We start from the raw sequence: 22112 nt of genomic DNA, 5'->3' as shown, positions 1-22112 counted from the left end.
TAAGAGATACAGAATCATAAACTCTGGATAATATACATTTTAAAAATGGATAATAAACCTTTTTCATTTTCTGATGAAGCATTCAGCCCCAGTCTTATGTTACAGTATGATTTGGCATGCCACACTTTAAATTGATGGGCTTTTCTTAAGGCAAAAAAACACAAGACACTTAAACTTTAAAATATTCAAGTTCTAGGTCCAAAATCTGTCGTTTGACTAAAGCTCCACCATTGTCCCATACACACTGCAACATTTGGTGTGGTTTAAATTGCAGGTCCTTGAAAGACAAATAATTGGAGCCAGACCTCGTGGGCCAGCATGAAGGAAGAGAAACATGTAAAGAATCAGGGCCCTTATGTCCTGAAACATTTCCTGGGCACCGTCACAGTGTCAACTTAATTTTTATCAGCTGCAGTTTTTCCTCTCTGATTTTATCTTATCAAATTCACAAATCAACAATCAAACTTTCAAAAACGATAGCAATCATATGAACTCCATAAATGTAGCATTTTCACTAGAAACTGAAGAGCCATTTTGTAGCTTTTGTACACAAAAAATGATTAAAAATGGTTATAAAAGAGGCATAAAGTCTTTAAGAAGAGACTGACATGGGGTTTGTGCTCCTTTGGTTGTAAAACTGCATCCTCAACCCGAGTGGTGGAAAGCAGGAGAGAGAATTAGGGACTGCCAAGAGCACTGCAGCTTAAATGTAGCTCTTGCTTTGTCCGTTTCAGTCGTCTCTCATGTCTCACTGTGCTCTCGGTGCAATTTACTTCATTCTGTCTTTTGCCTTCAGTCCAGGTTTGGTTTATGGTTGGCTGCTGAAAGATCTCTGTGTTCAGGGATCACGTGATCAGACAGCAGTTGATGCAGCGGGGTCCCAGTCTTCTCTTCAGAGTTCCCTGCTTTCTCTTGGGAGCCAGGATGGCGATGATAGCCTCGTCGAACACCGTCTTCAGGCCCTTCTGGGTCAGGGCTGAACATTCCACATAGCAACATGCACCAATCTGATGACAAAGGACAGACCATCAGTAAGAAAACAATTGATCATGCAGTGGTCAACTAATAGCTATTCTAAGTCTAAATCAGTTATGTGTCTGACAAAAACCTGGGAGCAGTTGTCAGGCAACTGAAGTCACTGGTCCCTACCAGGAAATAGTCTGACATAACAAGACAAAAACTGTGGTACACTGTGGATCACTTTCTGTTGTATCACTCTAATGAATATATGTTATTTGGGTTTCAATCATAGACTGTATATATAGATGGACTCACTTCCTCCCACTGTCAGGAAATAAAGCCAAAATACCCCTGATACCAAGAAGTATGCACAGTAGAGGTCACGTGATGTAGCCGCGGTAGCGAGGTCACGTTGACACATGCGCTCGACCAATCAAGAGTCAGTCTCAACTGTCAATCATAATGTTTCTCCTGAACTGTATAATCAAGTCAAGCTTATTTATAGAGGGCATTTAAAAACAAAAGCAGTTGACCAAAGGGCTGTACAATAAAAGAAGACAAGGCATAAACAATAAAAGAACAAAGACTAGCACAAAAAATAAAAAAATATGTCTTGTGTCCATGTCCCATCTACTAACTAACATATTTATCTTACTTTCTCTTATACATTTTCGAAGTAACATGTTTATTAACTTATTGTTATGTTTACCACAAAACCTGGTGGAACATTTCATCGATTTTCTTTTAGAGTGTGAGTATTTTACATGGGACGTGATGACATTTTTTTGGGGGGGGGGAGTTATATTTATCGCTGTGTGCAATTGGATGAATATCTTAATATAAATCTGGATCCAGTGAATTTAAATGTCGGCCCCACCTGACAAGCGCACTTAAATAATATGAAATGTATACACAAATTTGAAGAGTGTGGTTAAATGTCTAGATTAACATTTTGGGGAATACGCACATTCACTTTCTTGCCATTGTAAAGTAAATTTTAACTTTCCCCAACATCATGTTAGCTTAGCTCAGCATAAAAACTGGAAATAGGGGGACTATATTCCTAGTCAAGAAATATTCTGGCAGTGGTTTTTACATTTTTGGCACAAGTTACACAGATATAAATTTAGATGTGTTAATCAGAGAGCTTTAGAAGTGCTTGTAGGTGGATTTTCTGTCCTTTGGACAAAGCCAGACCAGATGTTTCCCTGTTTCTGTTCATAAAGAAAAGCCAAGCTAACTGGCTGTTGGCTCCAGCTACAGATCTAACACACAGCATTCAAGATTAAGCATAATTTCATTAAAAAAATTATAATACATGAGAGGCACAAACTTGGGCTTGTAGCACTTTCAGGACTTATAATAATCTTAATATAGATTTACATAGAAGTCAGTATCATCATTGACGACAAAATAAGACGAAATGATACTTAAATAAATTTTAGGAATTTTTGGATTATCAAACATGGACTCATGTGGCCTAGGAAAACTCAAGACCCTCATGAGACACAAATTACATCCAAATCCTATTATGTGATTCCAACACTTCATGGATATTTGCCTTTCAATGAATCTAGACTGTAATTTCTGAAGGGATGACTTATATTCATGCTTTCTGTCTGACAGGAACCATTAATCACACACTGGACTCTGCTGGCCATCACTGTTCACCCAGCATGTATTCCTGGAACGTTTAAGGCAAAAGAATCTACTCCAACAATCCTACATTCCTGCAAAGACTATCCCTGCATCAAATCAACCACGAATAACTGGACCTGACGCCTCAATTCTGCAACACAGTGAAAACAGAAACTTCTCCTCTTTCTCCAGCGATGCATTACTTCACTTCCTCACTCAGACAAACATACAAACCTCCTTTGCCAGTTTCTGTCCCTGCTCAGTAGCTATGGGCTTCTCCTTCATGTTGTTCAGTTTGGCAATAGTCTTGGGGTCATCACGAAGGTCAATCTGAAAGAGATCAATAAATCAATCAAAACTTTATTCATAAAGCACCTTTCAAACAAATCAATTGTAGTGCAGAGTGATTTACAAGCGATTGACAAAATGTAAAAGAAAAAAGGATTAATAATTTCAGAGACCAATGCAGTAATTTTACAAGTTTACAAAGTAAATTATAGTAAAAAAATATAGAAATATTAATAAAACAAGAAAGAAAGAAATAATCTGAAGAAAGAGATTATAATAGATAGTAAACAGTGTAAATCCATAAAAATTATACAAATTACAAAATGAGATGAGGGATGCAAGTCAACACTGCTAGAGTTTTGATATGAATTATAATGATTTGCTGGTTTTAGAGATGTCTAGTTTGTCAACATGAAATCAGTTATTGCAAAACTTAAAAATAACCTTGAGTTGAGTCTTAACTGTATAACAGTCCTTCTCATTTTGACACAAAGCCATGTTGGCCCACACTTCCTGCTCTTATGGAAAGTCATTTCCCCACACACAAGGTTCCTCACTCTTCTTTTTATTCTGTGCAACGCTGAGCAACAACCTTTCAGTAATAACCTGTTGTGATGAATGCATCCATCTGCACAGTGCTACCGGGAGGAAACCTGCAGCAAACAGTATCCTAATTGGTGTGATCTGTGTTAGCGAGGCTCACTCTTATGAAGTAAAAGCAACATCCGCCCCGAACAGCGGCGGGTGAGTTATGATCAGAGCTGATAAAAGAGCAGTAAACATCAGCTGACACAAGATAAATCAGACACCCACTACATCCTCCTCATCACCACTGGGCCTTGGCTGCACTGGCATTTGGTTGCCAGGGAACACAGACAAAAATCGCCCACCAGGCAGCTCTGGTTTTTAAGAGGACGTGTTGCTTTTAAGGCTTCAGAAAGCAGCTATCTCTCTAAGTCTAGTGATGCATTCCTTAAAAATCATTAGGCCATTAGCATATTTGCATACTTTAATTGCTGGTTTAAATACAATATAATTAAAGATAACATTCAAGGAAATTAGGCCTACAACAGCAAGCAGAAGGCAGTTTACTGCAAAATGAGCCAGATCAACGTGAGGCCTCCCGCAAGGATTGTACTGGCTGTTCGGGATGGACCACAAAACAATAAAAATAATTATTGTGACATAAATCAATTCATTCAGACCAATAGCAAGATAAAACCATTTGAATATATCTCCATAAGGGCCTTACCAATTCATCGGTCTTAATACAAGTTCAAGATATTTGGCTGCATTTATGTTTTCTTGAATTTTTGTTATTTTCAATAAAGTTTATAGTTAAACTGTAAAATAACAATCCTTAGTTACATTCCTTTGTCATAAGGGTTTGATAACAACTTCTTAAGAATAATTAAAAAAAAAAAAAATCTATCAACCAATATATCAATATCAAAAATCTCTAACTATCCAACTTCAGTATCGGCTACAGAAAATCCCTTTTGGTTGGGCTCTGATATTGATATGTTGCTTGTGCATAAGGAATTGTCTGGAATGACCATTTTTGTGATAATCATTTAATTCAATTCAAATTTTATTAAAAGTATATGAATATATATATATATATATATTACCATATGTCCAAACCCTGTTGGTTGTTAAACATCTTTTACTTTAGTAAATCTTCCTTGCCATGGCTAAGATTCAGGGCTATGAGGTTCTGATTTGTTCCTGTTTATTATTTGCACAATGGTATAATGATTAATATTTTTAAATATACAGTCATAAAAAAGGATTTTATGTAATTGGAACCCAGGTAATTGCTGCCCACCTCTACAGTTACCCTCAGGTCTGGAGCATTTGATCAGCTTTCAGGTAAGTGCTCTGAGTTTACGGCCCATCTGCTCATTGGATTAAGTCTCACACCTCTGCTTAAACAAGCAGCAGCTGCAAGAAAATGTTTTCAACATAAAACTCGGATCAATCCACTGTACACTATACCTGCTCATCACAAAACAACACACAAGGTCCATAACTAGCTGGTGAGCTTGGTGGAGCATTTAGCAGCTAAAGAGTCAGATGTTTCCCTCAGGAGTTGGTGGAAGAAGAAGAATATTGGACTTGAATCCTCCAGGTGGCCAGAAACAAGACTCTAAATTAAGCTAGTGTGTCAGAGTGAAAGAGAAAGGCACACACATACACACACACACACACACACACACACACACACACACACACACACACACACACACACACACTCCTGCAGACAGTGGAGAAGTTCTTCGAGCAGATTATAAGACAGATCAGTGTTTAAACTTCATGGTTGCAGAAGGAACATAAATATGAATTCAGCAGGTTTCTATAAAGATCAGATCTACCTGTGAGTTATTGTAAAAGAGCGAAGGAGCAGAATCAATTGTCGAGGAGCACTGAGTGATGCGCCTCATACGTAGGAAGGGCATCAAATAATTGTTTATTAAGTCATATAGCCCAGCCCTACGAGTAAAAATAAGAATTTCATACTATGGAGCTTCAAGTTTAGTTTGTCTGTTTAAGTTGCTAATAGATTTTCCGTCACATGAACAGAAGTGTTACCCACAAGACAAATGTGTTGCTGTTTGTGTTTACAGATTCGGTTTGGCAGATTCACATAGAAACACAACATAAAGTTCCAAATCAGTACGTGAGAAATAACAAGTGTACAGATGTATCCAATGATGTTAGTGGTTCCTAGATGATCCGGGCATATAACCGTAAAATCACACTCGAGCAGCAATTTGAAGAACCGTGTCGTTGACTGTGTGTCAGGGACTAACCTGGGTGCCAATGAGCAGGTAGGGGACACTGGGGGCATACTCCTGCAGCTCGGGCACCCACTCCTCTCGAACGTTCTGGAAACTGGCCGGGTTCACCACAGAGAAGCAGATGAGGAAGACATCGGTCATCGGGTAGGACAGCGGCCTCAGGCGGTCGTAGTCCTCCTGCAGGGAAACAGGACACTAATGGTTAACGCGGACAGCAGAGAGAGGATTCATTTCCTTTTGTTAACATCTGAGAAATTATTATTCATGAATTATTAAAGTGTATTAAAGAAACTGAGCTCCCAACGCAGCCAGACCGTTCCTCCTCAGAGGAGCCACGAGAGCTAACTTTACACTGTGTGCACTTAGGTAGCTCTTTGGCTGTTTATTGCAAATTACGTGAACTACTGTAATATTACACATAAACAAGGGTTATGAAGAGGAATAATGTGAAGATGACCTTCAAATCAGAGCTCTCCCATCCTAACGGAAAGATCTGCATTCCTCTGAGGCCAGCTGAGCACAAGGCATCGCCAGAAGACTTCGACGACACACTGCCATCTCTGATATTTGTTTGGCGTAAATGGATCGTTCACAGATGCGAGACTGCCCTTTGTGCGTCAGATCAAGCGCTGCCTTGTCCGTGGCAAAGATAAACCCTTCTGACAGAGTCTCTGACACGCACACACATGAATATTCATGACCCATCACACTTCTTCATCTGATGGTAACATGGTTTCCTGCTGCAGGCTTGAAGACATAGGAATCCATGAATCTCACGTAATTGGACGTGACTCAGGCGGACTAACCCGGACCAAGAGAATCAATCTCATTCTCATGTCCTGGAAATTTATCGTCCACATCCCTGAAAACAAAGCAAAGTGGATACAACGTCCCACTGTGCCAGAGATGCTTGTAATAGGACAGCTGAGAGCTGGCATGGCAGTGTTTCACTCTGATGCCAAACACAAACACACACACACACACACACACGTCACAGCCCAATACCATCACACTGCTATACCCCAAGAGACTGGGCCTTCTCACAGAAACGATTAAAGTGATATAGTCAGAAGATTCTCCAAACAACAGAGGATCAACCAAGCAAAGGTGTCACCTTCCTGCAGCCTGTGTAATGAATTACAGACACACCGACTTTGTGTGAGACTGAAGTAGCTGATCAAAACAGAGCAGCAATCCTCACGCCTGTGCCTGTTTCACAGATGACTCAACTACAACTCACTGGAGTGGGTCAAGGGGATGATGTAGCTCAGAAATGTACGAGTTGCTCATCCTCTTAGTTCCAATTTGAGTGAAGTATTTCACAGCGTCCACAGAGCTGCCTCAAGCAGGAAATGACTATAGCTGCCCTCAGGCATGTACTGCGCGTCTAATCTCCAGACATTCTCCAATGGGTCTGTGTGTGAGAACGCATGTGTCAGAGTGAGAGACAGACTCAGGCCAGAGTTTCTCTAGCCAGCTCCCTTGTAAAAAAATACAGAGGGATGTCCCAGTGAGCCAATGTAAGAAAACTAATTTAATTTATATTATCTCAGGGAGTATAGGTTATTGTAGCCAATGCTGCAAATCCATGAGCAAGACGGAAGTAACTCAATATTCAGGTATACTAATATTGCAGTGTAAGATTAAATATCCTCAGGTTGCCCACAGTGTTACATACTGTTGCTGACTCACCTGAATTAAAGAGCACCTCTGCTTATTATATAAAATCATTAGGATTATGAAGCTTCAGTGAGATTACAGAGTCGTGTTGCGTCACAGAGCAAAGACGGCAGATTGTCTGTGTGATTGGGCTCAGCATGTGGTATCGATCGATCACATTCTACATTTGCGTCACAGTAATGAATTGGAGCAGGGTTAGTGTATGGAAAGAGTACACATACAAACATAAAGACACACAAACACATACACAGGTTTGCACAGCTATCCCTATTGACTTCCATTTATTGTTGACAGACTAAATAAAACCGGATCTCTAACCTTAACCATCACCCGTTCATGCCTAACCCAAACCTAACTCCAACTCACATCTTACCCCTGACCTTAACCAGGAGCTCAAAAATGACATTTTGCTTCATAAGGATCAGTCTTTGGTCCCCGTGTGTGTACTATTCAGGACAAGGTCAGTGTGACTGCTGGTTTAGGTCCTTAAGTGGTACCAAAAACAAGTGTGTGTGAGTGTGTGCGCTCTTGTACAGATATCTTTGTGAGGACATTTTTTTGTCTACAGCCTACAGAGTGAGGACATTTTGGCCGGACCCACCTTTAATGGACTGTTTGAGAGTTAAGACTTGGTTATAGGGTTAGGGTTAGAATTCAGTTAGGGTTAGGCATTTAGTTGGGATGGTTACGTTAGGAGCTAGGGAATGCATTATGTCAATGAGTGTCCTCACTAAGGTTAGGGTTAACAAACGTGTGTGTGTGTTTTTGTGTTAAATTGAAAATGTGAGTTTGACCTTGTGTTAAGAAATATGACTTAATAAACCCTGAATAATCGAAAATTCATCATAATGATGCAATAACTAATTGTAGTAGAGATGTTATGTAATGTAAAAGCTGCAGTTCACACTCATTCTGCTCAAACGTCATTCTCTTCTCAGTTTATCATACTGACCCCCCCGTCAGATACAACTGTACTTTAGTCTATCTCATTACATGTAGTTTAGAAGCGCAAGTATCAGTACACACCATAACAATATATGCATTTACAAACACAACGTGCTTTCCTATAAATATATATATAGATTATCTGTCACATGGGATCAACTCCTCTGTTTATTATCATGTCTGTGTTCATGACCTTTGCTTGCACAAGTGAATCCTCTGATTCCCCAATGAGCCTCAGACATAAAGGAACACAGTGTAAGCCACTCAGCAGTTTACTGTAAACAGGCCTCGCGGCCTCTCACACTGTTTCCTCAGTGCACCCCCCTGACACATTACCATAGACAGTAAGCCCGTCAGCCACACAGAGTGGATTCACCGAGGCACAGACTGAGTTTATCCTCCTACTTTGCTCCAGTCTTAAGTTTGATTAGCACCCCACAAATGTTTACACGCTGCTGTTTCAGTGCTTTGGAGGAAAGCTTGCACCAGAAACATGGTCTGCCATTCCACGGTTTGTGTGCACACCACTGACACATTGCATAACAGTCTCTCCAAGGCAGTTAGGAGTGTAGAGTAAATATTATGACCTGTGAAGAAAGGACTGACTGAGACTCAATGAAATGAGAGATGTGTAGTGTGTGTTTGCTGAAATCCTAAACACCAACCGCTCGACACACGTTTACATCACGCAGGGTGAGACTCAGCGTCTTCATTTGGACCCTGTGTGAGCTCCGCTGTGTGACTGTGTTGACTCAGTGACATACGAGAGCTATAATATCAGTGAGTCATTCCCAACTCCATCACCCCCTCCTTCTACCTCTTTCTCTCTCTCTCTCTTTCTCTCATGTCTTTCTCTCTCTCCTTTTCTTCCCCTATCTCATCCTCGGGGCTCTATAAACTGGTGTCAACAGAGTCAGAGACGCCGGCTCTAACATGGCTGCCGGGTGGGAATGCAGGCTTAGAAATAACCACTTCGATTCGCAAAGCTCTGTCACTGATCTGAAACTTGAACTGCATTTAACCACAGGAGCGAAAGTAATCTAAGTATGCTTGTTTCTACTTTACAGGCTCATTAATGGTAATTAGTCATCATAAATCACATCACCAGCACTGTTACACTCCATTCATGTATATTCATGCCTTCATATCCCCGATCCTTTCAAAAAATCGAACAGTTAACATTGCCTGTAATGGCAGTGGCATACACATTACAGAAATTAAGAGCTTCATTCGGAAAATCGCTGGGTAACCTCCAATGTTCCAATATGAATCTAGGTGCTAGAAATGATCTAAAGTTTTTCAATGATTAATCACTTGAAGCATTATTTTAATGAATAATTTTTTAATAATTTTACCTGCAAAGCTTAGATTGTTCTCGATAAGATGTTCCATCCAAACGGTTGTATAATCTCCTCTGTGGCTCTGCATGAGCTTTGTCAAGTCCCTGATGATGTCATGAGGACTTATTTCAGCTTCAGCTCAGAGACAACACGTTGGATGAGGCTGCAATGTTCTGTATTTCATTTCCTCATGACAAGACTTAAAACAGCAATTAACTGATCCCACTAACAAGTGTAGTCTGTGTAGCTGAAGCCTGACTCATCATAATCCTCTTTGCCACAGAGCACTGTGAAAACCCATCAGTGAGTCACAGTGTTGCACTGTGTGACTTTTGATTGTCTTACACACACACAACACTGGTGCCCACTGTCTCGACAACAGAATGCTTAAACCTAAATGGTCGAAAGTGTGGATGTATTTCAAGCGAAAGGATGATGACACCTGGACGTGCAGCAAATGTTAGAAAACAATTCTGTGTAAAGGGAGGAACACAACAGACTTAATGACGCACATGAGACCCGTTTGAAAGCAGAAGGATGCTCTGTGTTTGACTGCTTGTGTGACCCCCCCATGTAGTACATCAGCCAGCAGTATTGGTTCCGGCACACTTAAGGCACCTGTGCCGTGTTAATAGTATCAATTTAGCACGAGTATCGTAAAAAAAAAACTAATAATACCCTTTGAGAAGAAACCATTTTCAAAAAGCCCAATAGAGTTGTTGGTAAGCTAGCCAATAGGTGAAGTTCCCAAAATGTTAAACTATTTTGCTAATTCAGCAAATTGTTTTAATTTGGCCAAGGATGTTATATTTTCATCGGCTTAATGTAAAAACTAAAGAACCAATATTCATGTAACCCATAACATTTTTGAGTGGACTCTTTATCATGGGGAGATGGGGTGGTGGCATCACTTAATACTTTAGAAATATAAACCATATGCCTTTGTCTCTCTTAAAAGGGTGATGGGCCTTTTATCACTATTCTGAACCTTGTTTACACAAAAAGATGAATCAATTAATAGACACACTCATTAAATCATTCCATGAGTAAAATACTCACTAGTACTGAAATTGTTCCTCCTACCATACAAAGAACTGAGGGTGACTCTTAAGTTAAAGTTTCATGTTGAGAGTGTGAGCTGAGGCACGTCTATAGTGTTCCTCTTCCTCTGTGTATGGGCAGCTGAGTGGTGACAGGCTGCCAGCTGAGAAAACCCATTTCCAGTCCCCACCCTCCACCCTCCAACCCTCACCCCTAAATCCACCTCCCCACCCCCTCATGCCCACTGGGACATCTGAGGGTCACTGGGCCACTAAGGCTTGCTTAAAGACTCTGACTCTACCAAACACAGAGGAGAGAGGGAATCTGAGGGGCAGAGGAAATGAAGAACAGTCCTGCAGCAGAGAGTGGGCTAATGGGGGCAGCAGGACATGGACCCCTGAGGGTCTCAACTCCAAAGAGGGTCTGTCCCTAAACCATTTCCATGGCTGCTACAGCACTGAGCATCCACTTCCTGTTTCCTCCTGCACCTCCTCAGGCCGCGGCGCTGGATTTTCTTGAGTGCAGCAGGAGCAGCAGCAGCAGGAGAATGAATGAATAAGTAAAGACTTTCCCCTCTGTTCCCTCATCGGATTCAGCTAAACAGACTCTGCAGACCTTCCATATGGAATAATTTAATAGGAAGCGGCTGGCGGAGCAACGTGGCCGCGTGCAGACAATGGCTGAATGCCGAGTCGTGATTATGTGACCTGACATGTAACACCGGCGTGACGGCGTGGAGAGCATGACGCCAGCGTGTATCTGTAACGCTGCTGATATGCTTGTGGAGCAGCAAAGCATTGTGGGAGCTATGCAAGGAATATAGATATTACAGGGAGCTCGAAGCTAATTGAACATGTGTAGGACAGGCCAGAGGTGGAGATGGTGCATGGAGATATTTAAGAGACGGGAAACTGAAAGTAAGACGACTGAATTTATCCAGTTTCTGAGTAAACCCCCTCCCCCCCCCTCATCTGTCTCTCACTCTCTTCCTCTTTCTGTTTTCCTCTCACTCTCTCTCTCTCTCTCTCTCCCCCTCCCCTCTCTCTTCGGGGCGCCAGGTCTTTGATCAGATGCTGCAGCTATAAACATTACCAGCTGGCCTTGTGCTCCACATAAAGAGGTCAGCCGAGTTGGAGGCGCAGGGTGGAGGGTGGGGGGGGGGGGCTGCGTTTCCAGGAGCAGTAACTCTAACCCTCGGCGGCCGGCAGCACCCGCAGCAGACATCTGGGGGAACTTCTCCATTTCAGAGGGACTCTCTGGATCAGCTAAAAACAAACCCTGCTCTGACACACACACTACCTATCAAACACACCAGAATAGACAATAAGGTTGTGTTTCTTCTATTTTTTTACAACCGAGTAGTAACACTTCTACCATCTGTTTGTCTGCAGGACAAAATACACATCGCAGCCACAGGTAGCTGCTTGCCTGGGAAAGAGGAAGGATGACAGTGATTTGCTATTCATGGACTTTGTGCATTCAGCCTTCACAGATGAACAGACGAGACAAACGGCTGAATATTCCCCAGTTGACCTTTCAGTGCTCAGCTTTCTTTTCCGAGCAGCTGCTCACATTTCAGATTGTGACTCAGTCTGACTTCATACAGTCGAACCTGGTTCTGAGGTGTGAACTTATTCAACATGTAGGTTGCTGCAAAGGCAGGTTAAAGGTCTTGAGGCAGAGAATGGATGCAGTAAGTCCAAACTTAAGAGGTGTTAAAGTCATAATTACATTCAGTGTTTCTCGTGCCAAACCAATGTTGCATCATGTGATATAAAATATGTGCTGAATCCATTTCCTTCCTCATAACGTTTTTGTAAAACAGATTTTTTTTGAATATTTCGAGTTGTGCAATGTTTACATCCCGCTATTCGCTAGCTTGTAGTCTTATTCTCTTTTTTTGCATGTTACTGCAGGAAACTGTCAATCAGCAAAATATTATCTAGCGAGATCATCTGTGTGCTTGTGCATCCTTGTAAAAACAAACTCTTTGGGGTCCCATTCTTAGAAATTCTGCTCTACAGCACTACAAGTGCACAAACACTGCACGCGGTGCCTTTAATGTTCATGTTAAAATACAGGAAAATCCCATTCTCAGAAGACACCTGATATGGACACTCAGGACTACTGCTCCTCTGAAAGTTGTGTATTTATGATTAAAGTTTACATCTTATATAGGGCTCCTTATACCTGATGTTGATTTTCAACTCATAATCAATCAATCGAAAAAATGTAAAAAAAAAGAAATAGACAAACGATGTATTGAAATTGTTTGATTTGTGCAGCTCAAGGTCCTAAACCAAAAGGAGGCCGGGTTAAAGATATTCTGTCTACTATCACATATGATTGAAGATCTGAAAACCTGAAAGAAGCCATTTTTGTTTCCCAGTTGTTACTGACATTTACATTGTGTGATGTACAATTTGAAGCAGACTCAAACATTTAAATAATTAATACTTAAAAAAGGGAATCATGGAATCTTTAAGTCTAAAGTAAATCAAAAATGTTCCAGTCATTCAGCAGCCAAACACTTTAACCTTCTCTCAACAATTAAAATGAAACACTGTGTAGAAAAGTGATCGCAACACTGTTACACAAGTTCCCACAAATGTGCTGCACTTGTGTTTTGCTTTGCTTTGCTCTGACCTTCAGTCCAGTTCACCCCAAACCAGCTGAGCTTCCCGTCATCATGTGAAGCCTCCATCTATTTGTCTTTTTCTCGTCATTCTGATTGAAACCTACAGTTCTACTTCCTGTTATTGTGCTAATAGTACATCAGAGAGTGCCATACCACGGTTTATTCTAATACAGGGGGTTTCTAAGTCATCGGCACATGCAACAATTGTTTGCTCTAACTTCCAAGGCTTCATTTACTTCCATTAGTGCAGAAAAGCTATAACTTAATTAATTTCTTAATCCCTGAAAAGACCTCGTTCTATTCCATTTGTATAATTTGTGAGTACTTGGTGACCTAAACTCTTGATTTTCACTTTGTCAGATTACCACCGTCATTTGTACCATTCATGGCTACTCACTGGATTTGAACTGTTCAAATTTTAAGACAAACTGGGGAAAACTTTTGATTGATGAAGTCTTTCTGACCACTTCAAGCTCTTTGCATTGGCCATTCACCCATTCATACAGTTTATATAAGTGCACTTTCTCTATCATACACTGTCTGGAGCAATTTGGGGCAAAGTATCTTGTCCAAGGACATATGAGCTTGCCTCTGTGTGTTGTGTGTGTGTGTGCGTGTATGTGTGTACGCACGTTGGTGCTTGAATTGATATCTTTGTGAGATTAGTAGAGTGAGAACATTTTGGGCGGTCCTCACTTTCTGACCCACCTTTTATGGGCTGTTTCGGGGGTTTAGACTCGCTCTTAGCGTTAGGGTTAGAATTAAGTTTAGGTTAGGGTAACTGTTAGGGTTAGGGGCTTGGGGCGAGTGTCCTCACTAAGATAGATGTACAAACAAGGGTGTGTGTGTGTGAACATGCATGCCCTGGCTCTTCTGCTGAGTGGAAACACTATTGTGTGTGTGTAGCACAGTGCATATGCAGTTTTAACTCTCGCCCGTTGAATGGCACATTGTAAAGTGAAAGCCCAGGCATTAGCTGGCCCTGTTAACAAACCTGTGACATCACTGCTGGACATAGGAGCCCTGTTCTCCACATAATAGAACTATTGAAACCCCTCCACTACCATAACTGCCCATGGCACACCAGGCCGTATAGCAGCAAAGCCACGAGAGAAAACCATCACCTGTTGCAGCTTAGTGTCTATAGCCTGAATGTGAAGCCTGTGGGCGTGTTGGGTAGTTACTGGTCCCAGGAGCACATGGGGAGGCTGGGTTAGAGATAGAGTGGAAGTAGGAGTGTGTGTGTGTGTGTGTGTGTGTGCATGTGTGTGGTGTGTCCTTGACATGCTTGGCATCCGGCCAGAGAAGAAAAAATAAACTGTACCTGACCGGCTGTGTCATACAGTCCCAGCAAGTACTGCTTCCCACCGACGTTCACACTCACTGCAGGAGAGAAACGACAAAGAGCAGTTGAGAGGAGGAAGGAGGAAGGAGGAAGGGGTGAGGGTGGTTTGGGGTGGGGGGTGAACAGGGAAGGAAGGAGAAGAGAGAGAGAGAGGGAGGGAGAGGGAGAGAGGGAGAGAGAGAGAGAGAGAGAGAGGGGTTGGGGGACCCTGATCACCTCCCCTCCCCTACTCTTCTCTCTCTCTCTCTCTCTCTCTCTCTCTCTCTCTCTCTCTCTCCCTCTCTCTGCTGTGGGGAGAAGGCAAACAAGTGGTTTTGATTATAGCAACAGATGCAAGCCAATGCAGTTGGAGAGAAGCACAGGAAATTCACTCATGCATTTTTTCTTTTAGAATCCTCTGCCCTCTGGATTAGAATGAGTCCAGAGGAAACAGGAGCTCAGCACAGCACCATGTTATTATCATTATTATTATTATTATTAAATAAGACAAATAGAATAATAGAAGAAGTGGATTCATACCTGCATAATGATCAAACACTGTGGGGACGTACTCCTCGGGAAAGGCGTCATTGGCATAGCTCATGAGCAGACACGTTTTGCCCACCGCCCCGTCGCCCACCACGACGCATTTCAACATGATGGTGCCGGTTCCGTTAGCCATGATGATCCCGACCTCACCACCACCATCCTCCTCCTCCTCCTCCTCCCCGGCACCCGACGCCCTGTTGTCCCGACCTCCTCCTCCTGCTCCTGCTGCTCCTCTTCCTCCTCCTGCTCCTCTTCCTCCTGGTGCTGATGCTGAGGGGGGGTGATCCCGGCGCGGCGTGCGGGCATCACCAGCGTCGGAGGCGGACTGCGCGGAGCTCGGAGTCGCGCTGCTGGAACCGCATCCTTCTCCCCTCCTCCTCCTCCTCCTCCTCCTCCTCCTCCTCCTCTTCCTCTTCCTCCTCCTCCTCCTCCTCCTCCTCCTCTTCCTCCTCCTCCTCCTCCTCCTCCTCCTCCTCCTCCTCCTCCTCCTCCTCCTCCTCCTCCTCCTCCTCCTCCTCCTCCACCCAGAATTCCTCCCTGCAGGAGTTCCCCCTATTCACAGCTGGCGGAGCAGAGGAGGAGCTGTCGGTTCGGGTTCCGAGAAACAAGGTACAAGTGCCGCGGTGTGCCCCCCGTGGCCCCCCGTGGTGCACCGTGCTGCTGCTGCTGCTGGACAAGGTGGGTGCGCTTGGTTGGAGAGAGGCGGAGCTAAGGTTTGAAACCAAGGGGCTCTCTGGATAAAGTACACCCCGCCTGGTGGGGATGTTTGGGAACCAAGGACTGTAAGGAATTACATCACTGATACGAGAAAGACATAGGAAGTTTATGTCCCTCTATTAACTCATATTAAGACTAGGTATGGGGGGAAAAATCGATTCAGTTACAAATCGCGATTCTTGTGAATGACGTTTTAAATCGCCATGCTGCCTCTCAAATCGATTTTTTAAAAATTAATTATTTTTTTTTACATTTTTTTTAAAACATATTTATTGGTTTATACGGGGGGGGGGGCGGTGTATGGGGGGAGCAATATCACCCCAGAGCATGTTGACCAGCTCTTGTTTTTGAACAAGAATCTAAACATACCCAAGCACTAGCTTTGTATCGCCTACATGCAAACAACAATAGCCTTCTTTTTGTTTATTTCAAAGTTTATATTTTAAGTAAACTTTTATTCATTCTATTTAATTTAACTTTTATTTATTGTTTAAAAGTAGCCTAAGTGGCATACATTTCTTAATCTGTCAGTTTGTGTGCAGTTGACAGGGGCTATACAATAATAGGGCACATCTTATTTATTTTCTCTATTGGCTGCCCGGCAGTCATTAAGTTAATGTTAATATCTGAAATAAAACTGGTAAAGCTCTAAGTGAATTTGACTGTGTTGTATTTGAAGGAGTGATTCAACATTTTTCCATGGTCAAGTACTAAAAAAAAAAAATAACCTAAAGAAATCCCAGGAAAACGTAATATCGAATCGCAATACTTACAGAATCGCAATACCCACAGAATCGCAATACATATCGTATCGCCACCTTAGTATCGTGATAGTATCGTATCGGGAGGTCCCTGCCTATTCCCGTCCCTAATTAAGACACAATTTGATAGCAGAGTAAATACAATAAAATGATATTTTTATTCTATTTTATTCTATTTTGTTATATATTGTTGTTTTTTATATTGTTGTTTTATGTTAAGTGCACCAATGACACCAAGGCAATTTCCTGTATGTGCAAATATACTTGGCAAATAAAAGAATTCTGATTCTGATTCTGGTATTTATTGCCAAGTAGGTTTACCTGGAATTTGCTCTGGTTATTGGTGCATACAATGAACATTGAAACATAAAAACACAATAAATACACCACACATAAGAAAAACAATTAAAAAACAATATATATTTACTCTTTACTTATTTACTTACTTTTTCTAATATTTATACAAAGTAACATTTATTTAGACATAAACATATCCATATAAAAATATATAAAAGATAAAGATATAAAAAGTGAAGTAAAAAGTGAAATGCAATATGAAAAATTGATGGTTTTACCAGCGAATATGGCAAGGCAAAGACCTGGTGTACTGATATAATCCTCTGATCCTTAGTTACAGTAAATCCTCACTGGAATATCCTTCCTAAATTAACAGGGGGTCATTTTAAAGTCCTGTCCTAGTAGGAGTAGTTATAGGTCTACTGCAGTCTCACTCAGTCACCATGAAGCCTATAGACACAAGAGGCCTTCTGACTGTATATTGATTTAACTTTGGCTAAATGTGCATCTGTCTTGTACAGTCTAGCCCATGAGAATAGCCCCCACCTGTTTGTTAAGTGTTGTAACTTAAGTCATACTCTGATTCTAAAATTAGTCAACTCTGCTCTGCACATGACTTTGTGGCTGAGGAGATGAACAGATGATCCATGATGATCCATTCTTACTGTGCAAGTGTTCATCTGTGTGTGTGTGTGTGTGTGTGTGTGTGTGTGTGTGTGTGTGTGTGTGTGTGTGTGTGTGTGTGTGTGTGTGTGTGTGTGTGTGTGGGTGCAGGATGGATGGGATATGTGAGATGGGAGCGGGTGGGGAGCTGCAGATGGAGACGCCACAGGAGGAGGAGGTATGTGTTTATGAAAGAAGGAGGAGGGTGGGGGTGCAGGGTGTTGACCTCTGCAGAGCTCTGCAGGCCAGGTGTGGGCTGTCTCCTTGAATTAGCACAATCGTAGCCACCTCAATAAAGCACGTCCTTCTACAAACAGAGGGGGAGCGAGCGTGCACATGCCACACGTGGCTATCATTTTTCTCTCTGTCTTAATGGCTCTGCTCTCGAGGCCAAATGTTCCTAAAGTGCGAGTTAAAAACTCCGGAAAGCTCCAGGGGATCCCAAAGCCAGCCAACCAGTAATTCATGTAATAAGGACACGGGGGTAAATCTCACTGAGCATGACTCAGCTTTATTATACACATCTGCTCTAAAGCTCTCTTTATAAGGAACATGCAAATCTTCAAGCAAACTCCAACCTTTTAGCCACTTTTCTAACAAGACTTGGTGATTGAAATACTGTTCAAATTTATAAGCAATTTCATGTGTTCATAGATTACTCATACTTATTCTCCAACCATCTATTTTAATAACAGCAAAACAATGAAAAAACTAATGTCAACAAATTCGTGACCATTAAAATGCCAAATTCAAAACGAGTCTTAGAAGACAGGACTTCATGGGTAAATTCACGTTTTTGCAGCTTTGTTTTGTTTTGACGTCTTTTCCCTGTCTCAGTGTTTCCAAGTTAAAGCTACACTCGTGACCCCCCCCCCCCAACAGATTCTCACGGATCTCAGGGTTGATGGTCCCTAAACGTGTGTGGACTGTCCAATCAGCTACCGGGGGGCGTGGTCGAAGATTACCCTGCTATCATCACATTTGACAGCTGCTGCAGCCGCTCACATGACCAAACAACAATTACCTCATACATGTAGTACTCCTGCTGAAGGTGTTGTACTGGAGACATGGCAGGGTTGGGCAGGCGAGCCACCAGGAGTGGGTGGCTGACTGGTGGGGGGGGCTTTTAGCTGGAATGACAAAACTCCGCCTGCTGGGATTTTCCCTGATGGCTGCACCTATACTGTTATGTCACTCCAGTGTTAGTGAAAGATAAGATATATGTATCAATCAATGTTCAGTGAGCATTGAGCATTTATTGATAGCATCATAAAATTAGAGCTTTATATAAAAACTTTTTACTGTCTGTGTGACACTGTTTACTCGAATGATATATATCACAAATCTGTTGATAATCTTTCGGTATATACCATAAGATATGGATATTATATTGTAATTATATTTGATTTACCTGAGGAGTTGTGTTTTTATAAGGATAAGAAGCATTTTGTCTTTAGGATTTGAATATTTTTACCACATTTGTATGATGTTGCCAGTTTGCTTGACAAACCATAAACACAATATTTGAGATAAATAGGTGTCAAGTGTTAAAGAGTTGTGCAGAGTATATTTACTTTTGGCGGATTTTGCGGATTTTTACTTTGGGCGGATTCATGTATAGTGACCCAAAGCAATACGAAGACGATAGAAGCAGTTGTAAAATGTTACCTTCAACAGTCCGTCCGTCTGTTAGCAGGACTATACAAAAACTACTAAACCAATTTTATTGAAACTTGGTGGAAGGGTGGGGCCCAGGAAGAATTCAAAAACTTCTGAGGAGATTCAATTAAGGGGGCGGATGTTATGTTACGAATATTACAAAAATATTGTCTCGTTGTCCGGGGTCCAATCTCCCTCCCCCAAACACACTATTTGCAGTTTCTGGCTGTAGAGGATGACACTGGCTGTCGGTGTGTCAAGACTGAAATATCTCAATATCTCTCGATATCTGTTGGGTCGCTTGGTAACGTTACATCCTCAAAGGTCTGCTTGCCTGGCCGTGGACTCTTGTTCTCTATCAACCAACTAAAAAAGCTTATCTCATTGAAAGGACATGGTTAGCACTGTCACCTCTCAGCAAGAAGGTCCCCGGTTCATATCCCAGCTTGGGCGTGTTCTTTCTGTATGGAGCTAGCATGTTCTCCCTGTGTTTGAGTCGGTCTTCTCCAGGTACTGCAGCTTCCTCCCACATTTCAAAGTCATGGAGATTAGGGGTATGTCAATTGGAGAGTGAATAGTTGTTTGTCTCTGTTTGTTGGCCTTGACCTACACCGACAACCTGTCAGGGTCTTTCCCGCCTCTCACCCAATGTTAGCAGGGATTGGCTCCAGCCCCCCCTTGTGACCATCAAAGGACAAATGGATGATACATATTTCATTTAATCAGGCTAATTTACTGTCTTCAGTCTAATCTATATCTCCATTTTGGATGTCCATTAAAAAAACAGTTTCTTAATGATCTTTTTACATTCCATGCTTTTGTGTTAATTCTAAAAGTTTTATTTTGATCTTGATAATAAGTTTCAGATGTCACCTTGCCACCCACACATTGGTTCTGGATTGGATCTCGTGAACATTTCTCTTATATTCTTATGAGAAGTTACTCATGTAAAAACTCTGCTTGTGAAGGGCAGATTTTACATTCACGCAGTGTATCCGGTTCATTAGGTTGCTCTACAGTAGGTTAGCTCTGGCAGGTACCAGAAGATGTTGTGGCCCAGGAGTTCATTAATGAGCCGCTGACCTTATTTCCCATGTGGCTGACATTTAATATCAACCGTCTATTTCTGTATGGAGCTGAGTTTAAAGGGGGAGCTTTCAATAAAATGTAATGGTTTGCAACATTGTGCACTTTCACGTGTAACCAAGAAATTTAAACACAAGACATGCCTGTTCCCTTGATGTATTCTCAACCGAGACAATGATGTTTGTTTTAAATATTAAATTGGGTTTAGGTGCATTTTATTCACCTAAACCGAATGCGAATGGAAGTACACATATTCAATAGTATAGTATTACATCAGTGTATTTGCAGGAGGAATGTAGTCTGGCCTGCAAGCGCTTCTATTTTGGGAAAAGCAAACAAATGCAAGAGCCTCTCGCTCACATGTCTCCTTTCCAGTTTCCAGACACTCTCTTCCTGATCGTGTCATATGCACGTATGATCGCACATGTACACACTCACACACACACACACACACACATACACACACGCTCCCTCCCTGCCACTGACCGACATCAATCACCGTCTTGCAAACGGAGAACAAGGCTGTGGACGGGAGAGAGTGTCGCGGTGCAATCACAAAGCTCTCAGATGAGCTCCTAAATTAGAGAGTGTGGCTAACGTGGACTCCCGGGGAGGGTTTGGTTAAATTACAGGCCATATTTTTAGTGAAGGTCCTGGGCTTCATCCCTGTATCAGCCAACAGCTGAGGACCATCACTCACACGCCTGTCTGCCCCCTGTTCAACACCGGGGCTGTTAACACTTGTGCGTGTCTGAGTGGGTTTGGTGAGCAGGAGTAAAATGAAACCATTCCTCACAAAACAGTGGATTTGATAGCTGTACATGCATGTGACTATAAATAATAGGAAGGATTCTTATTATCAATCTTTGCTTAATAGTCAGGCTGGAGGATGAAAGGATTGTGTAGATGTTGTCTGCAGCAGAATGTGGGTTGTGTCGGACTCGGTGGTCGTGCCAAAACGTCAGTGGACACCTTGGACCACTGACACACACGACCTTCATCACATGAGCCGCTCAGCTGAATACAAGCTCACCACAGCATGTCTGGAAGAAGGCTAATCAGGGACAGGGAAGGCCCCTTAGTATTACTAAGTAACCCTGATACACATGATAAACACATGATGCTTCTCACTATATGTTGATCCACTGTAACTGAGCATTGTTTTAGAGGTTTTTCTGTGCATCACTGCTGAATGTAACAAGGTCACAATTATTTATTCCACCCCCACACCTCTAGGATGTGTTAAATTAAATCATACATTATATCATATCATATTATATTATACTGCATTACATTGCATATTGCAATTGGACACTGTTAACTGTTTTGCATTTAGCATTTCACTTTTTACTTCACTTTTTATATTTTTTATATATTTTTATTCAGAAATGTTTATCTCAAACTAAATGTTACTTTGTATAAATATTGGTAAAAAGTGAGTAAATAAGAAGTAAACAGTGAGTAAATATATACTGGTTTCCCATTTTTTATTGCTCTCCTATGTATGTTGTATTTATTGCGTTTTTATGTTTCTATGTTCATTGTTTGCACCAATACCCAGAGCAAATTCCTTGTATGTGTGAACGTACTTGGCAATAAAATACTTCTGATTCGGATTCTGATTCTGAAACATACAGTAAGCTAACTCATTTACTGCAATCAGAGACAGCTGATTAGCACCATACATATTTCTCTCATGCACAAACAGTTTAGCGGGGGGGGGGG

At 41.8% G+C, this 22112-nt stretch overlaps 1 protein-coding gene across 1 annotated transcript; it reads right to left on the bottom strand.

Moving 5' to 3' along the window:
- Positions 1-546: 546 nt before the first annotated feature.
- LOC133020800 (rho-related GTP-binding protein RhoQ) lies at positions 547-15337 on the bottom strand. The gene is made up of 5 exons (XM_061087510.1): positions 15196-15337; positions 14656-14714; positions 5700-5864; positions 2833-2928; positions 547-1007 (listed from the first exon to the last, which is right to left on the bottom strand). The coding sequence occupies exons 1-5, from the start codon at positions 15335-15337 to the stop codon at positions 846-848; spliced, it is 624 nt and encodes a 207-aa protein (XP_060943493.1). The 3' UTR covers positions 547-845.
- Between the last annotated feature and the right edge of the window lie 6775 nt (positions 15338-22112).

Source organism: Limanda limanda, chromosome 15 (genome assembly GCF_963576545.1).
Source record: "Limanda limanda chromosome 15, fLimLim1.1, whole genome shotgun sequence".
Lineage (NCBI taxonomy): Eukaryota > Metazoa > Chordata > Actinopteri > Pleuronectiformes > Pleuronectidae > Limanda > Limanda limanda.
The sequence above is the reverse complement of the archived record's forward strand: the minus strand, read 5'-3'. Positions and strand labels throughout refer to the sequence as shown.

Bases quoted from the DNA above. Each gene is read 5' to 3' on its own strand.
- LOC133020800 (XM_061087510.1), bottom strand. From the start codon at position 15,337: ATGGCTAACGGAACCGGCACCATCATGTTGAAATGCGTCGTGGTGGGC. The intron at 14,715-15,195 runs GTATGAATCCAC...TCTCTCCTGCAG, and splicing joins AGTGTTTGATCATTATGCAG to TGAGTGTGAACGTCGGTGGG. The intron at 1,008-2,832 runs GTTTGTATGTTT...CTTTGTCATCAG, and splicing joins GACAGAAACTGGCAAAGGAG to ATTGGTGCATGTTGCTATGT.